We start from the raw sequence: 17,456 nt of genomic DNA on the forward strand, positions 1-17,456 counted from the left end.
AAAAATGATTTAGAAACGAAGCGACGATTGACGAGCTTCAGTCAGAAATAAATTGATGGAGACTGCAGTTCAATTAAATGTAATCAATTAAAATAATTTTATTTCTTTTCAAGTTTAAGAATAAAAAGTTCTTATAAAAAAAAGTTGTCTTTTATAAATCCAAACGCCAAATTATAAATAAAATTATAAATGTAGTAACATATAAGAGAGTTGTGTTGATTTTTAGTGAGATATTTTGTTAAATAGAAAATATGTAATACAATACATACTCTGAAGTCAGTTGTTTCAGCTGTAATATAAAAATGGAAATGTTAGGATATATCAGATCAGATTAAAAAGTTTTTTTTTTCGGTTATTCTCAATACTAAGTACTGCTTGTTAGTCTGAAAAAAAATCTGTGGTGAACGATCAGAGAGCAAAAGTAACACCCAATGAAAAAAGTGTATAATGATTATTAACATTGCAATATTCGATCTTTTCCATTTGTATTGTATGATTTTGATTTGTATTCTAATATTTTCCATTTGTATTGTATAAATTTTCATTTATTTTTGTATAATTTTTATTTATATTTTATAATTTTCTATTTGCATTCTATAATGTTCCGTTTGAATTATATTTTTTTTAATTTGTATTCTATATTTTCCATTTGTATTTTTAAAAAGTCATTTAAATTGTATAATTTTTTTTCATTTGCATTCTATATTTTCCGATTGCATCGTAAAATTTCCTATTTGTATCGTAAAATTTTTTATTTGTATCGTTAAATTTCTTATTTGTAACTGTAGCTGATGATTCATTATTTATTTCTTGAAACATGCCATAACAGCTAAGAAAGCTCTGCTTTCAGATAAGTTTGGATGTCTATGGAAACCCTTTCATTCGAAGGGGGTATGATTATTCGAGGTATTAATTGTTTATAAACATATCAATAAAGTGTTTTGATGAGATTTCTTAAGAATCTCTAAATTCATCCATCCATCATATTTTTATTTAAATAAAAATATTCACAAATAACATCTCTCTTGAACTTGTCTTACCTTGATGTTTATGCTGTAGATATGTGGCACTAGCACCGAGGCAATCAGTTAGAGGTTTTTTGTTCTTCAACCTTGCAAAAGTAACATTTATAGTACAGCATAAATGTAAAATTCTTTACCTTAAGGGAATAGACTGAATTCGAATTTTCTCTTAATTCTTGGCATTTTGAACAGCGATGTACATACAATACAAAGGTTTTCAAAATTTCTCTCTTTAATTATCAAATGTAGTATTGTTTATTGCCGCTTCAAAAATTCTTCAAATAATGGAATATCTTCTGTCCAAATGAATTGTGATGTAGAAAGTATAATGACATAACCTATCATTGAAACAGTGATACACACGGTAAGACAGAATCCAAATAAGCTTATATAAATACACTCTACAGTGATATATAGGGTGCAACTATATGATAAATGATCTCAAGTCTTCCTGTGCAATAAACTCAACTCTTCTTACTTTCTGTCATCAAATATTTTAGATACTAGTATATGTTCCTTTTTATCATTACATAGTGTATATTAATCAACATATTATCATACTCTGTAAGTCACCCTTCATGTCACTGCAGCAGGGGTCTTACTATCATATTGAGTAGAAGCAGAAAGTCAGTACAAGTCAATATATCATTACCATATTCAATGAATTGTATGAGTGCATGATTAATGTCAGTGAGATGCTATAAGAAATACTTCTAACGAGTTCTTTTTTATAAACAACACCCCGTCCTAATTATTTACAAAAACAGAAACTATTGAAGTCTACATTTTCAAAGATCCAATTAAAAATAGTCTTTGTTCCTATATTTTCATTACCCATCCCTCTTTTATTTAATCCATTGTAAAATAAGGTAACAAGATTAACATGTATGAGCTGTAATGAATTTTTATTAACCTTAAGGAATTTTTTAAATGAATAATCATCTGTACTTTAAAAAATTACGTAAACGAATTCAAGCTGTTGGAACAAAAGTCTTTAAAAGCTGAAAAGCAAAAATAATAACTTAATGAAAGAAACAATACATAGAGTATGAAGAAAAGGAGTACATGTATGAGAGATTGAAAGGTTAAATATGGCATGACTTTCTCTGTACCCGGATGCAGTTATTTACCAAAGTACAGCACATTCTGTTGTTGTCAGCAACCATTTGTGTGGATTAAAAGAGATGGAGGAAATTTTCTGCAAATCATGGTAATATTATAATTTTTGTTCTAGACCTTTATGTCTGGCGTTTTTAACCAGTTTTAATACAAATAAAGTATGCCAAAGTATTAATTGCACGAAAACATCTGAAATAAAAGAGAAGTAGCAAAAATAGAAACATTTAAATAAGGATTATGTAAAATTGCATACAAGTATTAATCAATATTTTAACCACCCCTCCAAAATATTAATTAAACGAATTTTTACCTCTTTGCCATCAATGAGGTAGTGGAATTCTGGGCAAACTAACGCACAACCGGCATACGCAGCATCAACGTGCAGCCAGACGTTCTCCTTGTCACACACCTCCGACAGCTCATAAATGTCATCAAAGGAACAACAAGAAGTGGTGCCCACCGTGGCACAGACCTGAAAAATACACAATGCATCTCTTTCTTTCTCCCTGTGTTGAATGTCTCAATTTAAATCAATGAGCTCCTTCATAGATAGAGAAAATTATAATCGATACTTCAAATTAAAAAAGGTAAAGCTCATGAACAACAATTGATCTCATAAACATGGAGAATGTATGAAATCAATGAGACTTTAATATGAAAAAAAAGAGAAAATTGTCACCGATACTTCAAAAAGTGTATTTAAATAATGACCAAACAATGATGAAAAACGTCAGTCATCTTTTAATACTTAATTCTTATGATAGATTGTATTTGCTGACAAGGTCATTGTATCGACCATAGAACTTCCAACTGATGACTTTAAACGAGGTATTGATATTCTTATTTCATCAACATGATTGTCAATAGCTTGCCTCATTTTATATATTCTTCGTACTTAGAAACTCTACGCACTTACGAATCAAATTAAAGAGACAAACGCCATATGCAAGTGATAAGGGAATATCGCTATATAAGTAAGGGAAGTTGACGAATAAAAAGAAATCATGTTGATCATAAAGCTTTGTAGTTAGTATTAAGCGAGCCAACATAAAAATGGAAGTACTAGCTATTAATTGGTAATACGTTGTCGATATATATGAATGTTGAGCTGAAGGTCACGGCAAGTGATTTATTTTCCCATGCACAATGTTTGAATATGAAAATACAGCTGAATATACTTTGAAAGTTCTCATTATGTAGTGCCTGAAAGTAAAAATATGAAGCAAACGAAGAACTAAAATATCGACACTTACAAAAAAGGGATGGAGTCCATTTGATTTGTCTGTCTGAAAATAGAAAGGCGATTGTAAGTCTGTAGGCTACAGATTTGTAACTGATCTTGTAAAAGATTAGGTTGGATAACCAGAGATGTACAAAGCCATCATTGAAAAAAATGTGTATATTGTGCAAAAAGCGAGCGTTTTCAATTCATCTCTTTACTATAGAATAGGAAGAAATTAATCTAGAAACGTGCGCATATACATGTATTTTGCACATTAAATATACACTTTTCAGGTGGTAGCTCTGTGATCCTGTTCGTCCATCCAATTTTTTCACACCAGCGAGCTACATATCTGTATTCATAAGAAACTGCTTTGGGTCCTTGCAAAGAACAATTTCCGTTTACAGATTAATTCCGTTTTCGAATTAATTACTGCCTTTAATTCTTCGTTCTTCATCATCTTTTGCGAATTATGGTTTAATTTCAAGACGAAGTCGCAACTTCTTTTTATTCTCTTTAAAACCTGTAGCTATATGTAGTTTATCTGCATCTCAGAAAGGATTACTAGTATTTTCCTAAAATTTTATGCTAAACAATTATGTCATTTATCATTTCTATGATTTAATTTTAGTGTACCATGATGCTTCTTTTCAAAGCTTTTACAGACAAGGAAAGATTTTCATCTACTTCGATCTGTCGTAAAATCACGGACCCCAGTGAACAAGCCTTTTGAACACATACGTTAGCCTGAAAGATATAGAAAAGTAAGTTAAACATCAATATTACGGTATTTCTCGATACAAATAGTTCTCGAACGCAAACCCAGAAAGTTTAGAGGTATTGAGTTCATAAATAAGATGTTAAATGTTTGGGGAAAAAACATGTGGCAAAGGCATGTTGAAAACTAAATCGATGAGGATTAAATGCATACAAGCAAATTCAAAGAATTGTGGTCCCTCGCTTTCGGTGTCTTTGTGGGTGAGATGTTATTTTTTATGACATATTGTGTGTAATATGAACATACTATCATATGTCATTTATTTAGAAAGTAACACTGAAGTTGATTCTTTTTGAAGGATGAAAACCCTAATCCTTACCGTTAAAAAGTTATGGCCAAAGTAAAATGTTTTTTTTAAAAGTAGGTCAACTCCAAGTTCAAGATCAAAGGGTCAAAGTTGTTGATATCCAATGAAAGGTTTTCTCACAAGGATTACATATGTGAAGTATGAAAGCCCTAACCCTTACTGTTCAAAAGTTATGATCAATGCTAAAGTTTTTTTCATAAGTACACAAATCTTTAAGGTCAAGGTCAAAAGGTCAAAATTGTTGATATCCAATGAAAGGACTTGCCACAAAAAATACATATGTGAAATATAAAAGTCCTAGTATCTACCGTTCAAAAGTTGTGACCAAAGTTAAATTTTTTTAAAAAAGTAGTTAAAACTCCAATGTCAAGGTCAAAGGGTAAAGGTTGTTGGTATTGACTGAAATGTCTTCTCAAAAGGATTACATATGTGAAGTATGAAAGCCCTAGCCCTCACCGTTCAAAAGTTATGGTCAAGGTTAAAGTTTTTTTATAAGTACGTAAATCTCAAAGGTCAAGGTCAAAAGGTCAAGGTTGTTTGTATCCAATGAAATGTCTTGCAACAAGGAATACATATGTGAAATATAAAAGTCTTAGTATCTACTGTTTAAAAGTTGTGACAAAGGTTAAAGTTTTTTGAAAGTTGTTAAAACTCCAAGGTCAAGGTCAAAGGGTAAAAGTTATTGGTATCCAATGAAGGGTCTTCTCACAAGGATTACATTTGTGAAGTACTAATGCCTTAGTCCTCAACGTTCAAAAGATATGGTAAAGGTTAAAGTTTTTTCATAAGTACATAAATCTCCAAGGTCAAGGTCAAAAGGTCAAAGTTGTTGTTATCCAATGAAAGGTCTTGCTACATACAGTACATATGTGAAATATGAAAGTCCTAGTACCTACTATTCAGAAGTTATGGCCAAAGTAAAATGTTGGAATTTTTGTGTAAAAGTGGGTCAAACTCCAAAGTCAAGGTCAAAAGGTGAAATTTGGTGGTACCCAAAGAAAGATCTTGTCACAAGGAATACACATGTGAAATATGAAAGTCATAGCTCCACTAAATCAAAAGTTATGGGCAAGGTTAAAGTTTTTGTGACGGACAGACTGACCGACTGACAGACAGACGGACAGACAGACAGACGAATGAGATTTAATGTCCCCTCGCTTTCGCGAAAGCGGGGGACAATAAAGCTGAACATGACAAAATTACGTTTTAAAAGAAAAGCAGACAACAAAATACAAATATACCAAACATGAGGTGTAGGCGACAAGCCGGGGAGCTTCGTCCACTGTGTTTTGTAGAGTGTGACGTTTTGCAGCGGAAAGAGCCAAGAAAATACACTCGCTTCCAGATCCCTATAATGTCATGTTGTATACCTTATAGAGAACTTTTTAAAATAACAAATTTGCAGTAAGGAACCTTAAAAAATTCTAAGCAAGATAACTTTATAATGATGAACTTAATCTTTTATACGTAAATATTGTTGGGGGGAAAAGGCAGGAAAAACACTGGTATCCTACTGACCTGAATGGACCCCCCACCCTCTCCTCCCTCGTGTAAAAACTGCTTCGGTAGAGACACGAGTTTACCTGAAATGAAACAACAATGCTCAATGTGTATCTATAAGCAACAAATTACATTCCATATGGAAATGATTGACTATACGTCACCTAACCAGTCTGTGACAACCATTTCCAACTCCGTGCATGCGGGACTGATCGCCTGGAATCGAAATATAATCTATGAAAACACAGGATAGTGGGTAGGAGTTTGGAATGAAGCAAGTGTTGTGATGATATTGTCATTTTGTAAAACTTGAATTTTCTGGATGAACGGACGTTACTTTATATTTACTGCCATAGGGAAATTGTAGAATTCCCTGCATTCCATTTCATTCATAAGAAAGTGCTTGCAGTCCTTGCAAAGAACACTTTCCGTTTGCGGATCAATAAATGCTTCTAATTCTTATTCATCTTTTGAGAATAATGGTTTGATTTCAAGACAAAGTCGCAATTTTTAAAATTCTCTTTATGAAAAAAGCAATTCCAGAATCTGTATTTGCATCAATGTTTTAAAAATAATGAATGTCATATCTGAATATCACTAACTTCTGCTCTGGTAAGAGAGATAACTCTAATTGACATAAATGTCTATTATTACTTTATAGATTTGCCAAGTTGAAGTCTTTTTGTCCAATTTTTCCTGCGAGCCATGCTATAATTGTTTGTATTTTATTTAAGGTATAAAATACATTTCTTATGGAAAATCATTAAAGTTCAAGCTACAATTTATATGAGTGAGCAGAGAGTTTATGAACCTTGAACCGCGTTAATATAAACCTTTGTATTTCTGCAACGAAAACAAGATTAAAACAATAAAGACAACTTGCAGCCGCAGAAAATTTGTTTTGAAAATAAAAAAGAATGAAAGCCATGCAATACATGAACCAGTATACATTATATTTAATTTCAAAAGGAACCAGAGACATGAGAACGATTTACCCTATGGGAATATTTCTTTTTGACGTCCTAACCCCACTTTTAAACCAGAAGTCTCTGTCGAGACTGAAGCTCTACTGGTTTGTACTTATAACAAAGGAAGAAAAAAGTACTTAAGCAGTTGGAGATTGAAACTTTTCAACAGCAATGAATAGAATAATGATCCTCAATTAAGTCTCTTTATGTTCTTAGTGCAGTCTACTTGCATGCCACATTTATATTGTAATCAGACTAAAATTGTATTTGGAGTAGCATTTTGAAAGAATTTCACAGAAATTTCTATTTTTAGTAACCACGGCAACACCGTTCATCCAAATCAAAAACCGATATACAGAATTATGTATCTTATTGTAGTCTACTTGTGTGCCAAGTTAAACTGAAATCAGACTAAAACTGTAGAAGGAGTAACATTTTGAAAGAATTTCACAGAAATTTCTATTTTTAGTAACCACGGCAACACCGTTCATCGAAATCAAAAACTGATACACAGAATTATGTATCTTATTGTAGCCTACTTGTGTTCCAAGTTATATTGAAATCAGACTAAAACTGTAGAAGAAGTAGCATTTTGAAAGAATTTCACAGAAATTTCTATTTTTAGTAACCACGGCAACACCGTTCATCGAAATCAAAAACCGATATACAGAATTGTGTATCTTAGTGTAGTCTACTTGTGTGCCAAGTTATATTGAAATCAGACTAAAACTATAGGAGGAGTAGCATTTTGAAAGAATTTCACAGAAATTTCTATTTTTAGTAACCACGGCAACACCGTTCATCGAAATCAAAAACCGATATACAGAATTGTGTATCTTAGTGTAGTCTACTTGTGTGCCAAGTTATATTGAAATCAGACTAAAACTGTAGGAGGAGTAGCATTTTGAAAGAATTTCACAGAAATTTCTATTTTTAGTAACCACGGCAACACCGTTCATCGAAATCAAAAACCGATATACAGAATTATGTATCTTATTGTATTCTACTTGTGTGCCAAGTTATATTGAAATCAGACTAAAACTGTAGGAGGAGTAGCATTTTGAAAGAATTTCACAGAAATTTCTATTTTTAGTAACCACGGCAACACCGTTCGTCGAAATCAAAAACCGATATACAGAATTATGTATCTTATTGTAGTCTACTTGTGTGCCAAGTTATATTGAAATCAGACTAAAACTGTAGGAGGAGTAGCATTTTGAAAGAATTTACACAGAAATTTCTATTTTTAGTAACCACGGCAACACCGTTCGTCGAAATCAAAAACCGATATACAGAATTATGTATCTTATTGTAGTCTACTTGTGTGCCAAGTTATATTGAAATCAGACTAAAACTGTAGGAGGAGTAGCATTTTGAAAGAATTTCACAGAAATTTCTATTTTTAGTAACCACGGCAACACCGTTCATCGAAATCAAAAACCGATACACAGAATTATGTATCTTAGTGGACGGACACACATTTGGTTATATATTGGGTACATCAAGTCCAAGTCCTATTGGATACTGCTTATTGGATACAAAAAAAGTGTACACACGAGAGAGCATTATTTGGGTAGTTACTGTTCAAATCTTATTGGATATTAATCCTCGTGTCCGTATTTTATTGGGTTTTTTCTTATTGTTTTTTATTCATTTCAAATTTATTATATATTTAATATTTGCTGGTAAATTCAGACAAGACTGAAAACCTTTGGTTTTGAACCCATATTTTTGTCAATTTCTGTGATATAGCTCTTTTATTGTAACACCTAACTAATTTGTTCTTAGCAATAAGGATATACACCTGTATATTTCAAAATAACTAATATTAAAATATATGAATACCTAAGTGCAAAAAAACTGAATTGTGAAAACACAACTCAACACATCTCAGACTCTGTTCAACCTTTCTTGAATAACAAAATTAAGTATTTAAGGAGAAACCTTTTTGAGTCATGACCAATTAATAATAAGCAAATGCCCATTACATGTTGGACAGAATGAAGGTATCCAACAGGCATTGGACAGGTGTCCTATACCTGTTGGGTTGTATTTTGACGAAGGGATTAAACTACCCAAGAACAATTGAACATGTGTACATTGTCCAATTCTATTTGGGTTTCTTGAATCTCCTCATCAAAATACAACCCAACAGGTAATGGACACCTGTCCAACTCCTCTTGGATATCTACATCCCACCCAACAGGTAATGGACACTTGTCCAATTCTTCTTGGGTTTCTTGAATTGTTTCATCAGAATACCACCCAACAGGTAATGGACATCTGTCCAACTCCTCTTGGATATCTACATCCCACCCAACAGGCAATGGACACTTGTCTAATTCTTGGGTTTCTTGAATTGCATCATCAAAATACAACCCAACAGGTAATGGACACCTGTCCAACTCCTCTTGGATATCTACATCCCACCCAACAGGTAATGGACACTTGTCCAATTCTTCTTGGGTTTCTTGAATTGTTTCATCAGAATACCACCCAACAGGTAATGGACATCTGTCCAACTCCTCTTGGATATCTACATCCCACCCAACCAATGGACACTTGTCTAATTCTTGGGTTTCTTTAATTGCATCATCAAAATACAACCCAACAGGTAATGGACACCTGTCCAACTCCTCTTGGATATCTACATCCCACCCAACAGGTAATCGACACTTGTCCAATTCTTCTTGGGTTTCTTGAATTGTTTCATCAGAATACCACCCAACAGGTAATGGACACCTGTCCAACTCCTCTTGGATATCTACATCTCACCCAACAGGTAATGGACACTTGTCCAATTCTTCTTGGGTTTCTTGAATTGTTTCATCAGAATACCATCCAACAGGTAATGGACATCCTTGGGTCCAACTCCAACAGGTAATGGACATCCGTCCAACTCCTCTTGGATATCTACATCCCACCCAACAGGCAATGGACACTTGTCTAATTCTTGGGTTTCTTGAGAATCCCCTCATCAGAATACTACCCAACATGTAATGGACACCTGTCCAATTCCTCTTGGATATCTTCATCCCTTCAATAGTATATAAACTAAAAGGTATTGGACATTCTTCTTGGGTTACTCAATTTTTTTTCATAAGAAAGAAAACCCAATAGGTATTGGACATTGGTTCAACTCTTCTTGGATATTACATCCCAACATTAGAATAAAACCCAACAGGTGATGTTTACCTGTCCAATTCTTCTTGGGTTACTTATACCCTTCATTAAAATTGTCAAATTTGTCTTGGATATTTATACTCTTGCATTAGATTGCAAACCCAATAAGTATGACATTTACCTTCCCTAGTTGAATTCAAATTTATCTGCATAAGCATACATAAGTCCAAAACATATTTAATACTTTAATTCTAACATTCCACATCTCATTCAGTGTACACAAATGATAGGAAATATATAAGCATTTTGTGCCTAAACTATTTGGCTTTTAAAGAATTTTATAACCATGTTTGCAAAATTTAAATTTAAATATTGGAACTTGGAGCAAGTCATTACAGGTAGAGCAAGATGCTGAAAACCATATTGATAAATAGATCACACCCTTGATAAAATATTTGCCTTCAGTTGCTAAGATTGTGTTGTATTATATGGAAAATTTCTATAATCCTGTTTATTACAGATACATGTACAATGCATATTTTCCCTGTAATAATAAAAATACTTCTGAGATGTAAAAGAATGGATTAAATAGTCACCGATGTTAAAAGATATTACATGATCTCATTAATCTGGTTTGGAAATCACAAACTTAGTTTTGAAGCCGATAAAACAGTGTCGCACCAGAAAACTCAGTTACAAGTACAATGAATGAATTCGTTGTATCAAAACTTTAAAATAATTGATGCACTATGTCCAAATCTTTTCGACAAATCGGGATAAAGATATTAAATCAAATCATCACTGTTATAAGTCTTAGAGCTAGAGAAAAGTCATTACATGCCCAAATTTTACATGTAAGACTTTGATCCTATATTTCAATAAATGTCAAAATGGTTTTATTTTTGTTTCTGTTCAATACTTTCTTCTTCAGGGTCTCTCATGGCCTATACTGTATGATACCTCCATTGACCCTGCTCTTTTATATTGCCATATGTTTATCCAGTAGCAGTGGTTATGCTCAGGCAATCTTTGAAATATTCCTCATTTCATGCATCTCCTTCAGTTCTGCCTCTGTCCATTTTATTCATTCTGCAATTAGATAAAGGCATTTCTTTGCCGTATAAAACATGTTTTTCTTGACTACAGCAAGATCACCCTTTATGTTGATCAAACCCAACCAAGAAGTAGAAGTATATTTCTTATTCAGAAATATGTATTGATAAATAAAATGGAAGAAAAACTAAATTCTATCAACTCTTTTTTTTTCTTCTATGTCTAACTGCATCTTCATCCTACCCCCCATCCGCCATAATTTTATCAAAATGGAATCATCATTCAACACACAAAACGATGTTGCATATTAATTAGACAGTATGTTAGTTTCTGATTGTTAAGAAGTAGATTTTAAAAAGATTTTACACCTATTCCTTGCAAATTTTAGACTTCTAATGTAACACTATCAGTACATTAGGGGTACATAATCTTCAAAAACATCTCTACACTTAATGATAAAGCTTTCACATTAGTATTGTTTTTAGCCCAATGGTTCTGCTAAAGAGGATTTAAAATTGACCCAAACCTTACTAACTGCTTTGAAATTATATTGACAGGGACAGAGACACACTTGACACTCCATCCCCCCTTCCTGGGGTATGCTTTGCACAAAATTTAATTAAAATTGACTAAGCTGGATAGAAGTTGAAAATATGAAAAATTACAGTCAAACAGATTATGAATAACTTTCAGCACATCAGACATGAAGTAGTGATCCTTAAATAAAATACACCTACAAGATGAAGCTGTTTTATTCCTTTGAAGTGATATCTAGTATTGTTTCTTTTCCTGTATGCCACCTCTATCAGAACAAAATGTTATACATGTATTAACATAACCTATGACCGTATAGTACCCCAGTATTTACTTTACAATTAATTAAGTTCTGGAACCAACCCTCAGATGCCCTTAAAACAAATGATTCTAAACTGGCAAAGGTAAAGGGCATCTGAAGAATTTAAAATAAAATGATAGTACAAACAAGCAAACAGTGTGCATGAAAATGTTGGCAAACACTAGAAAAAATACTAAGGTACTTTCTCAAACTTAACATGAATACTAAAGAGGTTTTATGTAGCTGTATTGCACATACCAAAAGCTTTCCTGCAGTTAAAGGTTGGTTGCCTAGTAGTTATGTAGTATGTACAAGTTTTTCCCTCTATCTCTTCTAATTTAAGAAGCGAAAATGTCTCTAAAAATCTTATGGTTGGCATGAAGTATTCCTGTTCATTTTACTGATTACTTACAATTGTCCTATTTCTGAGGGTCATCTTCTGATGGGTGTGTTCTCTGCAATGTTCACAATTGAAGTTCCTGTTTGACCTGTTACATATTGAAAATCCTCAATGAACATGATTATGGTTTTAATTTCCATTGTAATTATTGATTACTTTTATAAAAAAAAATCTAAACCAATTTATTGTAACATAATACTTAGGAAAATATTTATGTAATATCAATGGAAAAAAGGAATCATTATCTCCAGTTATCCTAAAATCACAAGTAAGCATTAATCATATAAATTCACATACGTAAACCCATTAGCTTTTTGTGCTATTAAATCATAGTCATCGCTGTGCAATAAAGGAAATCAAGTACTAATCCACAGCTTTGTGGCAATAAAGTTACTATCCCCGAGTAAAAAGTGACAAGCCCAAATATAGAGGCAAAAATTAAAAAGTAACATTGAAAAAAAGTTCATCGTGAAAAAAGTCAGGGGCCCGTTTCATCAAAAGTCGTAAAGTTAAGCCTTAACTTAGGCGTACTTCCGGGGATTACGCCAAAATTTAGTCGGGCGTAATTTGCGTTTCACCAAGTGGCGTAAGTCTAGTCGTAAAAGATACGCTTAGTCACAGGACTAAGTCCTTGACAACGTTGCATTGCGCAGGCGCAAAAACATAAACATTGCCCAAAGCGTACAAACATGTATAAATTGTAGCACGTCAAAGTACAGAATAACACAAGTTATAGATAAATTAATACTTGCACTAATTGAAACATGCATGGGTTTATAGTGTTATGTAAGAGACATGCATCTTTTAAGAAACCAATTTTAGTTTTTTACAATATTTCAATAATAAAAGTCTAATAAATTGAAAGGATGAAAAGGACAGTACATGTACTTGTATTTCGGAATTAAGCAAAACTATTCATTTTGGAAATTTAATTACAGCCATACCCCCTCTTCCCGAAATTGATACAGGTTAATAACTTCGCCTTTGATAATAAATTTCATGATTCGATAAATACTGATTCTACTGACAAATACTAATAATTAAGTTTGAGACAGAATAAGATTTAAAAATTTTAATAAGAAATGTATATGCAAGCAAAAATAATGAAAACAAAATGCAAACGGTTTACATATGAACACATTTTGAGTCAAGAAATAAATTTTACACGTTTACTACTATGGTACATGTAAGATAATCCTCTCTGTATTTATTAATTTTTTGTCAATTCAATTGATTCATAATTGTTCAGTTATAGAAAAAAATTCTTTACTATCTGCAGATTAAATGTGATGTACCGTTTTAAAAGTACGCAGAGAGAGAGAGAGAGAGAGAGAGAGAGAGAGAGAGAGAGAGAGAGAGAGGTTTGGAAAAATGACTACAAAGATATTCTTACAAAAATTCTCTGCTTGTGTGGTCTCTGTCTTTAAAATTTAGTTACAGCTACTCTTTATTTTGTTTTCATTAAAATGTAAGTAATGCAGGAAATCAAAAACATGTATATTTTCATCTTATATGTGCTTTATATGCGCTCAGATTATCTTATACTATGTAAGATTTGCTCTTTTAAACAAAATTATGAAAATTAAAGATGTCTTCTGCATCAATGTTTGTCTGAGAAAAAAAAATTAGGAATAATTCATTCTTGAACTTAACTGTGTAATTATCACCGTCTTACATCGATATTATAAAAGCAATAATTTATTACCACTTTCAAAAATCTCTTATTGTCTATGAGACCCCAACCCCCTCCCTGGGTTGGGGTCTATGATTCGCCGGGAACATCACTTGTCCCAGATACCTAGGAAAATAATTACTTTCGTCCTTAACTAAGTAATCTGTACATTCAATGTTAATTAATCTGCAAATTCGGGAGATTCTGAACCCTCTCTCCGACCCCCTCTGGATCCACGCATGTGGACGAGAAGTAAATAAGAAATGGACTCTTCAAACATGACAAAAACTATTTGGTTTTAAGATGGGTTATTTTTTTGAATTTTTTTCTTAAATGTAGAAATTTACATGAAAGATGATAACTATGCTTTTGAAACCGATTTTTTTTTTTTTTTTTTTTTTTTTTGTTTTTTTTTTTTTTTTTTTTTGTAATTTTTGTTTTTCAGAAAATATGCTGTTGGAAAATATTTTTCAAAATAGACAATTTTAATGGGTCTCTTTTTAGTAAATGAAAAAGAAACTAGAGGTACCGTAAGCAATGAGTTCAATAAAAGATATCCCCCCGCCTTCCATATAAATATAATGGCAGTGTCCATGTTTTGCTGTGGGAAACCCAAAATATGTGTCGGATCAAAAAGTACAATAAGGCACAATGGCAATATATAATAAAGATTCTGTGAAAATTTCACCAAATTTCAATCAGTGATATGAAAGGAGTTGCGGATAGAGATGGGTTTTTACCCCCAAAGCGTAACAGATGGACGGACGGACATCCCGATTACTAAATAGTATATACATGTACATATACATGTACCGTCCCGCTTTTCAAGCGGGGTGTAGAAATACAGTTATATATGTAAATTGATTTACAATACCTTAGACATACAATACCACAATCAAATGTGTATGAATGCATTGTCAAAACGTAAGAAATCTCTAATAAGACAATCTTTTCTTCTCAGCAGAAATTTATCAAAATATTATTTGAGTACGTTATTACTCAAATCAACTACGTCCCCAAGTAGTTGTAACAACCCCCCCCCCCCCTCCCCCTCTTCATAATATGTATAATTAAATAATGCATTGTTTGTATTTTAAATTCTTCTTAGAACCTTACTTTTTCTTTAGAACTCGCTAAAATTAATAAAAAGGCCTTATTTTAACTTTACGCCCTAACTTACGCCTACCCATGAGTAGACGTAAAATTTTGGCCTAAATTTAGTCAGGCGTAACGATACGCTCTTTAATGAAATGCAAATATTTGTGCTAGTCCCGACTTTACGCCGGCGTAGCGCTACGACTGGGCGTACGACCTTTGATGAAACGGGCCCCAGGGTATTAACTACAGATGATTCTTTTTAAAATTAAAGTTTAATTTAATTTTCGCTAGTAAAATTTAATCATATATAAATTAATGATTTAAAAAAATGAAAAAAAGATTTTAAATATTCCTTTTCTGGTCATTCACTAGTTCGTCTAATTAAAACGAAGCAAAAATCATTTTGTTTTCATCTTGAATCATTTAAAGCCATATATGGCGTATGTACAATGAAAATTATTAGACTAAAATTATAAGAACTTATTATTTGTATCATTACTTTATATAAACATGATAAAGATAGAAATTTTCCGTAAATTACAAAATCTAAGTCAATTGCGTTATAAAGATATCAAAATTTAATTTGGATTCTCGGAATTTTCTCCGACTTGGAAGAAAATACAAAAGATTTAAATAACACATTACAGAGAAGATAAAATCGTATTATTAGATAAAACGAGGTGTTCTCCGTGCTCCGAATTGTATGAAAAGCTTTAATTTAAATGTATTAACTATATTTCTTTACTTAATTTTGTATTTTTCAAAAATATATTTTTTGATCAGTTACGCCATATATGGCTTTAAAAAAACGCTACATAATTGCATGACACTTATCATTGAGCTGATTGAGTGAATGTATATAATTTAATAATGAGATATCTGTGAGGCATATATGTACAAGCAAATATTGCTATATTAAACAAAGGAAAGGGGGGAATTCAAATTAGGAAATAAAAGATCGTTTTTAAGTAAATCAGTCTGGTAGTACTGCAAAATGGATGCAGTTGTGGAGATTTATGGATAATATGAGCATGCTGTCTGGAATATTTCCATATTAGGGAATTTAATAGCAAAAAAGAGTGAAAATACCGGTGGTGCTTTTCATGTATTACATGTGTATTTTAAAATTCCTAATAGCCCAAGGGGATTCCTCAGTGCAGAAAACCACTAGCCCCATCCTCAAAAATGGAAGCCCCGGGTGTAGCGCGATGCTAATTACACACCCATCATGTGAAATAGTTATAGTAGCCCTATATCAATTTCAGTATTGTTTTAAATTAATTAAAACAAATGACAAAAACAATAATTTAAAAAAAAATCAAAATAAAGCAGACACTCAGTCAAAATCAAAGACAGAAAGAAGCACTGTTTTGACTGAAAGTTTTTCAGTAATACAATGAATCTCTTAAGTTACATATCAGATGAGATAAACTTACATACAATTATTTAGTTGTTGTCAATTATCCCATTTATCATCATCTCAGCTCACTTTGCGATTGTAATACTGTCTACATGAACCGATAATTTACAGCTGATTTATGAACACACGATTGTTAAAATTTTCATTTCCCTTTCCAATATACATTGTCAGAACATACTTAGTTGGTTATGATATAAAATTAAATAATAAACACTTTCGATTTATTAAAGATTATCTAACAATATACGATCATTTACTAAATACTTCTCGCCCTCAAGAGAGTTAAAAAGACAGAGAAAATTCAAAATACAAACAAGTGCAACTTAGGATTAATTGTTCCGATATATCTATTTTAATTTTGTGCACAATTGTTTTCAAAATTACATTAAAATCTATTTTCCTTAAACAAGAACCCAGCAATGGATAAATATTAATCGAATAAACTTACCTTTTCTCTTGTCAATCAGAAAATCTTGTTGACATTAAGTGTTTCTTAGTCGCCATATTTTTTTCCATGAAAACAAACGTTGTTATGATCAGGATCAACGGAAGTTGATTTTCGGAACTCTCGAGAATTTAGAGTTCCGAATGTAAAACTGAAACAACAAAACACGGTGCGTCCGTGAAAGCAACTTTTTTGGACACTTTTTTGGACAAATCGTCGTGTCCAAGTTTTGTTGGGTACTAACCTGCAAATACCCAATTAGGGTGTTTTAAGCATATTCAGCGACACTTCTTATTGGGTATACCCAATAAGCAAAAAGTACCCAATAAGTACAATCTTGGCATGAAAAATACCCAATAAATGCACTCTCGTAAAATTTAGCATAAAGCAATTAAATAGGTAAGGGAAAGAAAAAATTTCATGGTCCCTGCCCCCCCCCCCCCCCCGGGCCCAGTCCCACACTGTTGATTTTCTTTTAGTTGCGGTTTTCTTTT

At 32.3% G+C, this 17,456-nt stretch overlaps 1 protein-coding gene and 1 long non-coding RNA gene across 2 annotated transcripts; both read right to left on the reverse strand.

Annotated features, from left to right (window-relative positions):
• Positions 1–269: 269 nt before the first annotated feature.
• Positions 270–6,174, reverse strand: LOC134267687 (aromatic-L-amino-acid decarboxylase-like; the record flags this gene model as incomplete). The annotated part of the gene is made up of 9 exons (XM_062749906.1): positions 6,113–6,174; positions 5,967–6,031; positions 5,690–5,797; positions 4,000–4,110; positions 3,395–3,427; positions 2,452–2,613; positions 2,153–2,220; positions 1,041–1,111; positions 270–289 (listed from the first exon to the last, which is right to left on the reverse strand). Coding segments are annotated over exons 1-9 (660 nt in total), but the record flags the coding sequence as incomplete, so codon positions are not given.
• Positions 6,175–10,326: 4,152 nt separating this feature from the next.
• On the reverse strand, positions 10,327–17,247 carry LOC134267688 (uncharacterized). Its single transcript, XR_009992208.1, has 3 exons — positions 16,966–17,247; positions 12,340–12,415; positions 10,327–11,128 (listed from the first exon to the last, which is right to left on the reverse strand). It is a non-coding gene; the product is annotated as an uncharacterized LOC134267688 (long non-coding RNA).
• Between the last annotated feature and the right edge of the window lie 209 nt (positions 17,248–17,456).

The sequence above is a fragment of the Saccostrea cucullata genome, unplaced genomic scaffold (genome assembly GCF_032062105.1).
Source record: "Saccostrea cucullata isolate Sc308-1 unplaced genomic scaffold, CSIRO_AGI_Scuc_v1 ctg9049, whole genome shotgun sequence".
NCBI classification, from domain to species: domain Eukaryota; kingdom Metazoa; phylum Mollusca; class Bivalvia; order Ostreida; family Ostreidae; genus Saccostrea; species Saccostrea cuccullata.